Consider the following 12,702-nt stretch of genomic DNA (forward strand, 5'->3'; position numbering starts at 1 on the left):
CATTCAAACTTTATTTAACCACTCATATTAGCAACACAATTATCTGTAATGTGTGTCCTCAGAAACTTAGGAAAAGAAGCTTTAGTGTACTAAACCTCATAATATCAGCATGTCTCTGAAAACGGATTGGGTTAAGTAAGAGACTGGGAGTAGGACCTCCTAAACCAGAATCAAAGTACACATGGCCTGGCAGCATGGTGATTAGAGAAGGATGCTAATTAGGACTGCTGGGTTCTACATCTCAGTACCACATTCTACAAAAAGGTTATGTCACAGAGATGTTGAAGGATTAATTATACATAAATTACTTTGAGATGCTTGTATTGAAAATACTCTACTGGTGAAACTCACCACTGTGCATTTGGGGAGCACGAGGCCTATATGTCATTTCTGCTTTGTTTTGACAGTTTAAATGGAAGCTTAAGGTATATAGATCCTTTGTCAAGGGGAATTTCAACAATATGTGCAAATTAGTTCTATTGTGAGTGAATCTACATACTTCCTGGTCTGCTGAACTATAAAATTCTCTTGCTTAGATCCATGTTGCTGATCTGTATTCTGTGCATGTAGGGAAAGCAGAATATCAGAGCTGAGATCTGCTCTAACAGAAGGGTTTTTTTGTGTATTAAGTTTTTGGGATCCTTCTGGAAAGTGCTAGTTAAAATCAATTACACTGAATATCAGGATAGTGTTATTGCACATATTGAGTACTGAAGCAGTGGATGACAATCACTGGTTAAGAACTCACTTTTTTCTCCGCTGCCTCTCCTTTAACCTGGAGTGATAGATATCTACAACTGCAATCTTCAAAGCTGCCAAGTATAGAAAGGAAGACCAGAAAAACAGATTAATCACGTATGAGATTATCACACCAGGTTTCTCCCTAAATCCCCCAGCAACCTGTGTTCATCACAGCTTGAAAAGGCCCACTTCACTTGCACAAAGCAAGCCTACTGTCTTTGCATCGAGATGTTAAAAATCCCAAACTACTAAACCAGTGGTCCCCAATGCGGTGCCCGCGGGCACCATGGTGCACCCGCTGAGTACCGGCTCTAGGCACCAGCAAACCAAGCACGTGCTCAGTGCGGCACATTGCCAGGGGCGGCTGGAATGCCACCCCTGAGAGACACTGTCTGGAAAAATGAATTCCTAACCCTTACCGCCTGATGCTGCCCAAGGCAACGGGCGGGGTGGCGGAGTGTGCGATGGGCCAGCAGCGAACCACCCTCGGCAGGTGGGGTGCATGGGGCAAGTCATGCTCGCAGCCCCACCATGATTGGCTGAGGCGCCATGACATCATAGTTCCAGGGCTGCCTCGCTGCCTTTCTTCGGCACCAGGGAGAAAAGTGCGCCCTCTAGTTAGTGCGGGAGGGCATCGCGGCAGAGCGGCCCTGGCAGGAGCGCTGGCCACACACCGCTCCAGTCACCTTCCCGGTGCAGCTTCCGGTGTCCAGCAGCCAGCGGCCGTGGAGCGGGAAATGCCCAAGGGAGCCTCCCATCCATGAAGCAGACTCTGGCGCCCAGGGATCGTTCGCGCTCCTCTGACTGGCACCAGCCAGCACAGCCTGACGTGCAGGGGGGCGCACCCTGGGCTTTGAGAACAGCAGCGGTGCTGGAGCGCTATGGCCCTGGTGGGCGAGCCGCTCTCCCCAGGCTCTGCGGGGCAGGCTGCACCCAGGCTCTGCGGGGCAGGCTGCACAGAGTGATACAGGGCCGGGCAAGGGGCAGCCCCGGGTCACTGCAGCCAGGGACCACGCTGCAAGCCAGGTGCCTTTGGTCATCTCTCCGCCTGCCTTGCGCTTACTAGTGACCCCTCCGGCTGGAGCGGGCACCCTTGGCCAAGGAGTGTGTGTGCGCGTGTGGGGAGGGGGGGTAGTGCACACTGGCAAATGGGGGGCGACTCTCCCCCTTTTCTCTGCCTCAGTGCTGGTCGGAGGAAGGGGAGAGCTGCAGCCTTGGGGGGGCCGGACAGAAGGAGGGCCCTGCCCAGGCCAGGGTGATTCAAGCAGAGGTGCCTAGGCTGGGGGGAGGGGAGAGCTACTTTGCAGCCCGATCTGGTTGGTCTGGCGGTGAGGAGCCGCTGGAGAGGGCCTCGCCTGCCCTGGCTCAGATTTGGGGGGGGAGGGATGAGGAGAGGTGTCCCTGGCCTTGCCCTTTGTTTCCCAACTGTTGTCCACGCGCATCCCCAGGGGGACCCGTGACACTTTCACCCCTCCCGCGGGGTGCTCAGACTTTTCCGTACGTGCTGGGAGGAGGGGACATGAGAGTTTGGTGAGGAGCAAGAAAGGAGATGGAGTTCGTTCAGTGGGGGCAACTGGGAGAGGAGAGTGGACTGGGTCCGGTGGGGATGGGAGGGGAGGGGAGGGGAGTGATCGGGTTTGGCTGGGAGGGAAAAGAGGGCACAGGGTGGATCACGTGGAGGACAGAACGGGGGGACTGCGTCTCGTCACTGAGGGGTAGAGTTTGCCTGGGAGGGGAGGTGGAAACTGAGTTTGGTGAGTGGGTGGGAGGGGTCAGGATGCGTGTGTGGACGGGGATGTGTGTGGAGCGGAGACAAGACATAGGCTGGATTTGGCTGGAAGGCGTGATGGAAGTCAAAGAGCTGCAAGGTGAAAGAGGTGCTTTCCTCCTCGGTGCCTGTCCTGTAGCAGCGTGTGAGGGGGTGGACAAATTTTTTTGCTTGGGGCGGTAAAAAACCTAGAGCCGGCCCTGCACGCAATGCACGCATGGCCTCACCCCCAGACGTGTGGTGTACGCATGGCCCCGCCTCAAGGCAACCCCACCCTCAGGCGCCCGGCAGCCCCAAAAGGTTGGGGACCACTGTACTAAACTGTACAGCAGCATAAAGTTTGGCTAGGTTTGTGCATATTGCACATCAACATTCCCTCTAATCTTTTCCATACATGTGTGGATTTTTTCCTTGCATGTGCAGAAAAACTTCTATGTGCACCAAGGCATGTCTGAATGCGCACCACAAATAACCTAGCTGTGGATGCTCTGCTCATCAGCTGGGCAGCATTTGAATGTCTCTTGAATGGCCGCGCACATGCACAGTTTACAGGGAACACCGTTTGCTGTACACACCTTTTTGTAAAACTGATTTCACATATTTTTCCTATGCTATCACACACGATTATGGATAAATATATGGAGATACACCTATCTCATAGAGCTGGAAGGGACCTTGAGAGGTCACTGAGTCCAGTCCCCTGCCCTCACAGCAGGACCAAGTACCATCTGTGATAGATTTGCCCCAGATCCCTAAATGGCCTCCTCAAGGATTGAACTCACAACCCTGGGTTAGGAGGCCAATGCTCAAACGACTGAGCATTGGCTCCCCCACAATTTTCCAGACCCAATTTTCCATTCCCTGTCCCAAAGTTACATTTTAAAATTGTTTTGTTTTTCACATTTTTCATTTTGCCCTTTATAAGTTCCCGAAAAGTAAATGGTTAGGCTTAATGTTTGATGTGACATCTTTTGGACAAGGACTAACCTGCAAAGAAATAAGGAAAGGGATTAAAAGAATTTCAAGAACCTAAAAAAAATGTGAGATCTGAATTGAGACTATTCAGGGTAGACTTTGCTGAGACTCACAAATCACCTAGCACTTTTTAGCTAGTTAATTGTTGTTGTATTTTGCTATCAGTCAAAAGAAACCCATGAAGGCAATTCTCAGGAATTATGGAGAACACTTTCTTGTGGTTAGAAACTATTTTTTTATATATGGAATGATCTACAATTCTTCTGGCTAATCCACCTATAAATTCTGTACTCATTTTCACTGATACACTGAGGCTAATACATTTTTTGGTACACTCTCTGGATAAAGTAGATAAGGAGACACTCACCTCTTCTTCTAGGACTAGCTTCCTATTTCTGTTAAGTATTTCAAAAAGACCCATCTTCCTAAATAAGCCTTGTGTGCGTTGATTTCTGGACTGGATTTTTCTTTAAGCGTTACTTATTTTTAAATTTTCCCAGAGGGCTTGTCTACACTACAAAGAAGATTGAAGCTGCTGAAGTCAATCTTCTGGTGCTCAAATTAGCAGGTCTAGTGAAGGCAAGCTAATTTGAATTGAGAGGGTGCTTCTGTTGGTGCCAGCAGACCTGCTCCTATGAGAAGTAAGGGAAGTCGAAGGGAGAGCAGGCCAATTTTGCGATTTAAGATAGTCTGACTCCAGCTACATAATTAACATAGCCGGAGTTGTGTATCTAAATTTGAACGTATCTCCTAGTGTAGACCTAGCCAGAAAGAACATTCTTATCATTCCATGATAGATTTGCAGTTTGCAGAGACAACATGCAAATCTCTGAAATCAAGCAGGAGCATTTCTCCCTCTACCTAAATACGTTGCTCAAACAGGTGTATCCAAAATGTAGACGAGTCCAGCAACATGTATGACTAGTGCCCTGTCTCTTACTCCAGGACAAGGACAAATTTAATCAACTGTAATTTATTAATGGAGAGTCAAATCGATTGCCAATTAATCTAACCAGGAAGAGGCAGGCTGTAGTAAGAATGGGTGTGTGAATTTACTTTGTTTTAAACTGTACTACATGTATATTTGTGGAAATCACACATGACCTGTAATCTTCGGGCAGGGTGCTAGTGTAGCCTGCTGTGCCATAAGGTTTTAGCTGTCCCTCTCTGTAGGAAACAGACATGGTGAAATATGAGCTGAGAGAAGTCACTTCTCAGTTACATGTGATTTTTTAAAAATTTATCTTCACAATAATACTGTATTTTTACTTATGTGAACACTGTCTGCCACACTAAAGTTTCGAAGTCTTAGAATCCTTATCTGATACAGAACAGGGATGCAAAAGATAAACTAAATCACAGTGACACAGAAGCTAAAATTTCATTGTTCTTTTTTAACATGGGAAGACCTGGCATATATTTAAATATAGATTTGCTTGGGTCTCCTAGCCCAGAAACAAGTTCCCTATACCTTGCTTAGATTTAGGAAGAGAAGAATGAGAAATGCAGTAAGTTACATATGAATGAAATGCCTTACGAAGCACAAGAATCACTGTCAATGTATATAAAACCTTTGTATTTTTTAAGATTTCTATCAGCTAAGCTGCCATATTATTTTCTGGGATTTGTGTGGGAAGAACTTTGAGTAGACAGAAATTGCATTGGAGAAACACTACAAATACCATGAGTAATTAGTCACCTACAATTGGAGGATCGTATTTCTAGTACTTTCACTTGAGTTTAAAATGTCTGGAAATAAATTAGTAGGGGAGAAGACATTTACTAAAGCAAATGAAGGAAAAGGGGAATCCTCCACAGAGAGAACATTCATATTCGTTGCAGTCTTCTCCTTTTCTTTACTGACAGTCACACAGAAGTAACTGATTATAAGATCTAGAACGTGTGAATAACCCAGACTTACTACTGTGCTACATGCTGTAGGGAAATGATAAAAGGGATGCTTGAGATGGCTGTTGAGCTTGTGACTAAAGACATCCAAGGTGATGTCACAGTCAAAGTGTCTGTTATGGGAAATTACAAGAAATTAACCTTATAGCTTTCAATAATAGGCAGAAATCCAAAGCTATTTCCTCCACTTTGAAACAAAAAAACCTGTGCAGGTGCTAGAATCTATCTAAGTATAACGTGGCCTACCCTTCCAATTTGCTTCTCTACCAGCATTTGTTCTGCAGAAACTGGAGTAGTAGTGAATAAAACCCTGCTTCGGCAAACCAACCTACTAGTTGGCATCACACATCCATAAAACGGGAAGAATGTACATTAATTTATGCAAGCAGGTGCCATTCCCAGTGTGTTCCTGGCTCTGCAGGCACACATTGGATAGAATCCAAACTCCCCCCTTTTTAGGAGGAGAGAAAAATCTTTAGGAATCTATTTTAGACATCTGAAGCAGAGCCTCCCCTAGGGCTGTCTCAAGAATAAACAAGTGTTTTAAAAAGAGTCTATTGTTTTAAAGGACATCGCCAGATCTTATGTCACATCATGTTTTCACTTCAGCACAATCAGAGTTTGTCTATATTTAATCACTTCATCAGTGTTTCCGATGTTCAGAGTAAAAACCTTTCGGGGTGAGGGGCTGGAGGGATAAGTAGATTCTGGATGACGATTATTAATTAACACTATAATTCAGTCTTCAATAAAAACTCGCGTTTTCTAAGATTTTCAAAAGCCTCTGTGTGAATTACAGATTCGTATGGCTCTACCAAACTCAGGGTCTATCTTGGTCAATGACACAGCTATAAGATTTTAAAAATGGTAAATTTCACGTTTTCAGCTATTTACACATGAAATTTCATGGTGGTGTAATTGTAGGGGTCCTCACCCAAACAGGAGTTGTGGGGGGAATTGCAAAGTTATTGTAGGGATATAAGCGGTACTGCTACCCTTAATTTTGTGCTGCTGCTGGCGGCAGTGTTGCTTACAGAGCAGAGCTGCTGGAGAGCAACTCAGAAGTAAAGATGGTACAGTATAGTATTGCCGCCCCCATTTATGCGCTGCTGCCTGCAGAGCTGGGCAACCAGCAACGGTCACCCAGTCACATAAAAAGCCATAAATAGGCCTGCAGAAGTTAAATTTGTATTCCTCTAGGCCAGCCATGAGCCCTGCTGGCGAAAATACCAGGTGTTCTTTATCAGCTGGCCTTCATCAGCCGCAACTCCCTATGCTTGCTAGCTGAGAGCCAAGTACGGGATAAATAACATGACCTCGGTTCTCAGCCTCGTGGGAACATTGAGAGTGGCATTGGGCCAGTTTGCGAACACTCGGTAAACAGCTAAAGTATAAGATCACTGGGAGTCCCGTGTCCGGTGAGTCTCACCAAGGACCTAGACCTTGGAGGGTGCCCTGGATTCCCCCAGTTGGAGTCACATACACTGTGGCCTGGTACAAGGTGACAGGAATGGGACTCCCCGCAGACTGAAGGGGTGTAAGCATTTTCAAGTACCTGTTGCTCTCTTACGCATTGCTCTGCAGGTGCTTATTGACGTATTACTTTGCAGTAGCTGTTTAGCCATCTGGCAGTATTAAACCTGTAATAGTAGTGAGGTAGTGAGATTAATAAACCCAACTATCCCTAATCAATTGTCTCAAAGCAAATCCATAATCCAGTTGGGCCATGCCCCTGTGAATTGCCAATCCCTCTCTCTTAGCGAGGAATGTAAAGGGGTACCGGGTTAACCAGTGGTCCAGCCATGTCAGAGCTGCTCCCTGCCTGGGCTGGAGCAGCCCCCTTCCAGCGGTTTGGCAGGCCCAACCCATGCAGCCCCTGTCCGCGATACAGCAGGGTTGGCTCAGCTGGAGCAGGCTGTGGTGTGGCAGGCTCAGCCTGGCTGGACGGTTAACCATAGTGTTTAACCAGTTAACTTTTTAAATAACAACCAACTTCCTTATTGGCTGCCCAGTGCAGAAGTAAGGGTAACAATACCACGCTGGGGCCCCTCGCCTTAAAATAACCTTGCGACTCCCCTGCAACTCTCTTTTGGGTCAGGACTCCCAAGCTGAGAAACTCTGGTTTCCCCATGAAACCTGTGCAGTGTGGGGTAAAAGCACACACGACCAGATTTAATGGGGGAGAGAGACTCGAGATTTCATGGTCTGACACGCATTTTTCATGGCTGTGAATTTGATGGGGCCCTATAGATTTTGTAATCATTTGATTCCTTCATCCTATCCATCCTTCTATATTTAATTGTAAAATCAATTATCGACCTGCGTGCACATAGCATCTTACATGTGCTGCATGTACTGAGCTAACGTATTTCACACTACTGCTTCAAGCCATCCTGTCAACTTCAAGAAGTAAAAGTGAAGGATACAGATTATCCTCTATGGTAAGAAGCTGGATGACTCAGTAGTCACATGCATTCTGTGCTCCTGATAAAGATGGTTTGAGGGAGTCGAGATGCCGTATGTTAAACTGCACTCCTCTTTCTTGTGGGAGTATTGAGTCGCTGTGTAGAGCAATGCAAGGAAATGTATTAGGATGAAATTAAAGGGGCTGGGATCTGACAGCTTAGACCTGAAAGAGGAGATGACCCTAAAATCAACCTCTCTCGTTCATTTTCATTATCTAATACAAATGAATTTCCCAAAATAAAATGTAAAGTAAATTAGATGTCAAAAATTCACACCACAATGTTTTCAAAAATTCATTTTGAAAACAAAAACAAATTTAAGCCAAATGTTGGAGGGAAAAAATTCCTGTCTGGGAAAGATCCTCATCTCTGCACTAGTTCTCTTTATAGTGAATAACAGGGCCAGGACCTTTTGAAGCTGTAAGTACCCCAAATGTGGTGGACAAGACACTACAGTTACCAATCCTGTATCTTCCTGCAAGCCCTGGTGAAGATGGTATGCCAGTAAGGAGGGGTTGAGAGCAGGAGGGGCATATTAAGGAGAAGAGAGAGCATGCAACTGATGATGTGGAAGACTGTGTTGGTAAACAGGTTTCAGTGAATAGCAAATGTATGAATAGGCTAAGATATATTAATTAGTGAATAGAGCGAGAATGCTATTTATTGTCTTGCTTTTTAGTTTGCCAGGAATCGATGGAGGAAATGAGAGCAGCTATATTTATGCATAATTTTCCAGTGGGTTTAAAGCGGAAGAACTTTTTTGTCATAGAGACAGTTGGATCTCTACAGAGAGCACCCTGGCCAGTGACTTCTGTAAGTAAACTTTTAAAAGAGGGAGAGGATGATTTATAATACTGATCAAGATTGCTCTTCCAAGATTTTAGTGTAGAGATGGAAATAATTCACAGCAGTCAAGGGGAGGTTTAAGGATTGCAAACTCATGTTCTCTGCTGTGTCCTGCTAAATTTCACACTGTCCAAAGAACACTACGGCTTTCAGGTTCAAAATTACATAAAAAGATGAAAATTAACCTACCAATAATTAGATGGCGAACTCTGAAATGTGAGCACAGTACTGTTGAATATTCAACATGTTTACAAATGAGAGAGAGAACAGAAATCATCCTTCCCCAGGGATTTAAACCTCATTCAGTTCTAATAGTGCCTTTTTTTGGCACAGGTGGCCCCCGACTTGCAACACTTCCTCGGGGAACCAATATCATCGCAAGTCGGGAACGTCATAACTCGAACCCTCATTTACAATAGGCGCTGGGCTGAGGACATAAGTCAGGGGTTGTAACTCGGGTGGTCAGAAGTTGGGGGTTTTCTGTACCAATTAAGCAAAACTTGTTCACAGAATTTAATTCACTAGAAACTTTTCTCTGAAAAATATTAGAAGCTGTGAGAGTAACACTACTATTCATGGAAGGGGAAAGGAAATCCTTACATTCACCTGTGCCACTGCAGTTCAATGTATTCACAGATCGGGGGGAGGGGGGGGGAAGGAACGGGACAACTGACGTTTAAAAGGGCTTGGGGCTCCCAACCACTGCCCGTGTTACTGCAGCAGCAGCAGCAGCAGCTGGAGCCCTGGGCACTTTAAATCGCCGCCAGAACCCGAGGTGGCACTAAGGGCTGGCAGGGGTGTGGAAGCCCTATGCAGTGTGGTCCATGGGCACAAGAGCTGGCTGTCCTCAGACCCACCCCCTCCATCCAAGGCTCCTCCTCACCTTCTGCAGGGGCCTGGAAATTGTCGGGCCTCCTACACTTAGCTGAACAAAGATCACAATATACCAACAGCATGGTATGTTGAACTCACTAGCACAAGGCTTAATCTGTAAACTACCCATTGTTGCTTGTAACAATACAACCCTGCTAGCAGATTTCACAAGCTAAGCAAGATTAGGACAGGAAGGAAGACTTTCAAGCAACGCTTAGAAGCAACAGGAAATAGTATTAGTAGTACAGTAGATGGCACTCTTGTGTCTAAGGGTATGTCTACACTGCCACCCTAGTTCGAACTAGGGTGGCTAATGTAGGCATTCGAAGTTGCAAATGAAGCCCGGGATTTAAATATCCTGGGCTTCATTTGCTTCTTGCCGAGTGCCGCCATTTTTAAATCCCCCTTAGTGCAGACTCCGTGCCCGTGGCTACACGCGGCACGGAGTAGGTAGTTCGAATTAGGCTCTCTAATTCGAACTACCGGTACGCCTCATTCCACAAGGAGTAATGGTAGTTCGGATTAGAGAGCCTAATTTGAAGTACCTACTCCGTGCCGCGTGTAGCCGTGGGCACGGAGTCCGCACTAAGGGGGATTTAAAAATGGCGGCGTCCGGCAAGATGCAAATGAAGCCCAGGATATTTAAATCCCGGGCTTCATTTGCAACTTCGAATGCCTACATTAGCCACCCTAGTTCGAACTAGGGTGGCAGTGTAGACATACCCTAAGTTAGTACTGAAGCAATACTGGGGTAGGGTGTTAGCAGACACTGTGAAAGATAGCATCTCATACAGCATATCATGGTAAAATCCAGGCTCTGACCTCTTAAGCTCCATGATGGTATCATAGTACTTCTCTCTAGCCTAAAGTATCTGTGTAGATGCCTGTAACCTGGCAAAACTTTAGCTCTGATTATCATGATTGTGAGATGCATTAACAGGAGTGTTTGAGCAAGACAAAAGAAGTCATTCTTCCACTCTACTCTGCGCTGATTAGGCCTCAGTTGGGAGTACTGTCTCCAGTTCTAGGCACCACATTTCAAGAAAGATGTGGAGAAATTGGAGAAGATCCAAAGAAGAGCAACAAAAATGATTAAAGGTGTAGAAAACATGACGTATGAGGGAAGACAGAAAGAAATGGGCTTGTTTGGTTTAGAAAAGAGAAGACCGAGAGGGGACCTGACATCAGTTTTCAAGTATCTAAAAGGGTGTTACAAGGAGGGAGAAAAATTGTTTTCCTAGGAGCTTAAATTGCAGCAAGGGAGGTTTAGGTTGGACATTAGGAAAAACTTCCTAATGGTCAAGGTGGTTAAACACTAAATTGCCTAGGGAGGTTGTGGAAACTCCATCACTGGAGATATTTAAGAGCAGGTTGGATAGACATCTATTAGGGATGATCTAAATGGTGCTTGGTCCTGCCATGAGGGCAGGGGACTGGACTCTATGACCTCTTGAGGTCCCTTCTAGTTCTAGTATTCTATGATTATCACATGTCCCCCTGCCATTTCTATTGGATATAGTGTTCCTCCCTTCCTTTCTTATAATGTGGTATGTGGCTGAACCTTATTAAACATGTTGCACCTTACAATTGCCTACATTTCAGTAGCAGGTAAGGTAATCTCTGTGTGTAAATATAGCCTGCATACTCATTGCTAAAAGTTATAGCAGGAACATTGGACTGAAATACACTACAGAAATGCAAGTGTTATATCTCAGCACATACAACGGAGAGAATTCTATTAAAATGGAAACTTTACCCAAAACTCCCATAATGCACAGGAAAAATCAACTGAATTTTGAGCAGGCATTTTGAGACCCGGCTTTCAAACATTCTTGTCAAGAAATGGGACTTACCATGTAAAATATCTGAATCATCTTCCACAAAATCTATATCTCTCAAATCCCATTCAGCATAGTTGTCAAACTCCTGTTCAAAGAAAACCAACAAGTACTCACTACTTAATTCTAGGAACTTGATAACTCAATGGAGCGGACAAGAGAGCTGCAGAATACTGAAAACAGAGTATTACTAAAGACCACTGACTCCACACCCAAAAAAGAATCAAATTAAGTATGGTTTTATGTAACTATCTGCTTATGTAAGACACATACCAGATGGAAAAACACTAGGGGCATGACTACACTTGCACCCTCTGTCAAGAGAGAGATGCAAATGAAGACATTCAAAACTGCAAATGAAGCTGGGATTTAAATATCCTGCACTTCATTTGTATTTTCACATTATCGAGCTATTTCGAAATAACAGACGCTGTTAAGACGTGGTTATTTTGCGAAAAAACCCTTCTCTCGAAATAACCCTTATTCCTCATACAATGAGGTTTACCAGTTATTCTCTTGAAATAACTGCGTCTTAACAGCATCTGTTATTTCGAAATAGCGCCATAACGTGAATATGGAAATGAAGTGCAGAATATTTAAATCACAGCTTCATTTGCGTCCCTCTCTCGAAAGAGGGTGCAAGTGTAGACAAGCCCTAGGGGAATAATCTACAGTCTCAGTGAGACTGACAAATACACAAGCATCCAATTGGAATACAATCTAAATACTAGAATATCATCTACCAGGTAACTTCCATTGCTCCTATTCTGTAGAAAATTCTGCACAAATATTGAAAAATAATAAGCACCAATAGAGGCTGTGCCAACTTATGTTAGGACTGAATATATCCTGGTACATGAATTATGACATTACTGATCATTGCATGTATAGAAGCTTGCTTCATAAGAAGACTTTTTAAACACAGGCCTGATCAAAAGACATTGAAAGCATTGATAGCCTTTTAGTGAACTTCAATTAGCTTTGAATTAGGCCCGTATATATTTTTTTCTGGGGAAAGTAAGCTAAAAATAAGCTGTCCCCTTTTGTTGAGCATCTCATTTACACATCTAGCCTTTTTGCATAAGAGTCATTCATTATCAGACTTATGGCAATGGCATCCATTGCTTATTCATAAAACCACAGGTAGCTGCTTCTCAGGCCCATTAGTGTACCTCTTTGATTATAAATGGAACCTCTAGGGCAGGAGTGGGTAATAATTTTTTGCAGAGGGCCACTTTGGAAATTTTTGAAGTGGCTAGAGTTGCCAGGTGTCTAGTATTGACCCGGA

The 12,702-nt window shown here is 44.7% G+C and overlaps 1 protein-coding gene across 1 annotated transcript in view; it reads right to left on the reverse strand.

Moving 5' to 3' along the window:
* The window catches only part of TADA2A (transcriptional adaptor 2A), a 37,745-nt gene that overhangs the window by 12,644 nt on the left and 12,399 nt on the right, over positions 1–12,702 (reverse strand). The window contains exons 8-9 of the mRNA XM_075904786.2: positions 11,430–11,502; positions 749–812 (exon numbers count right to left, since the gene is read on the reverse strand). Of these exons, the coding sequence (XP_075760901.1) occupies positions 749–812; positions 11,430–11,502 (137 nt within the window). The remainder of the gene's footprint in view (positions 1–748; positions 813–11,429; positions 11,503–12,702) is intronic.

Source organism: Pelodiscus sinensis, chromosome 21 (assembly GCF_052426305.1).
Source record: "Pelodiscus sinensis isolate ZL-2025 chromosome 21, ASM5242630v1, whole genome shotgun sequence".
NCBI lineage: Eukaryota > Metazoa > Chordata > Testudines > Trionychidae > Pelodiscus > Pelodiscus sinensis.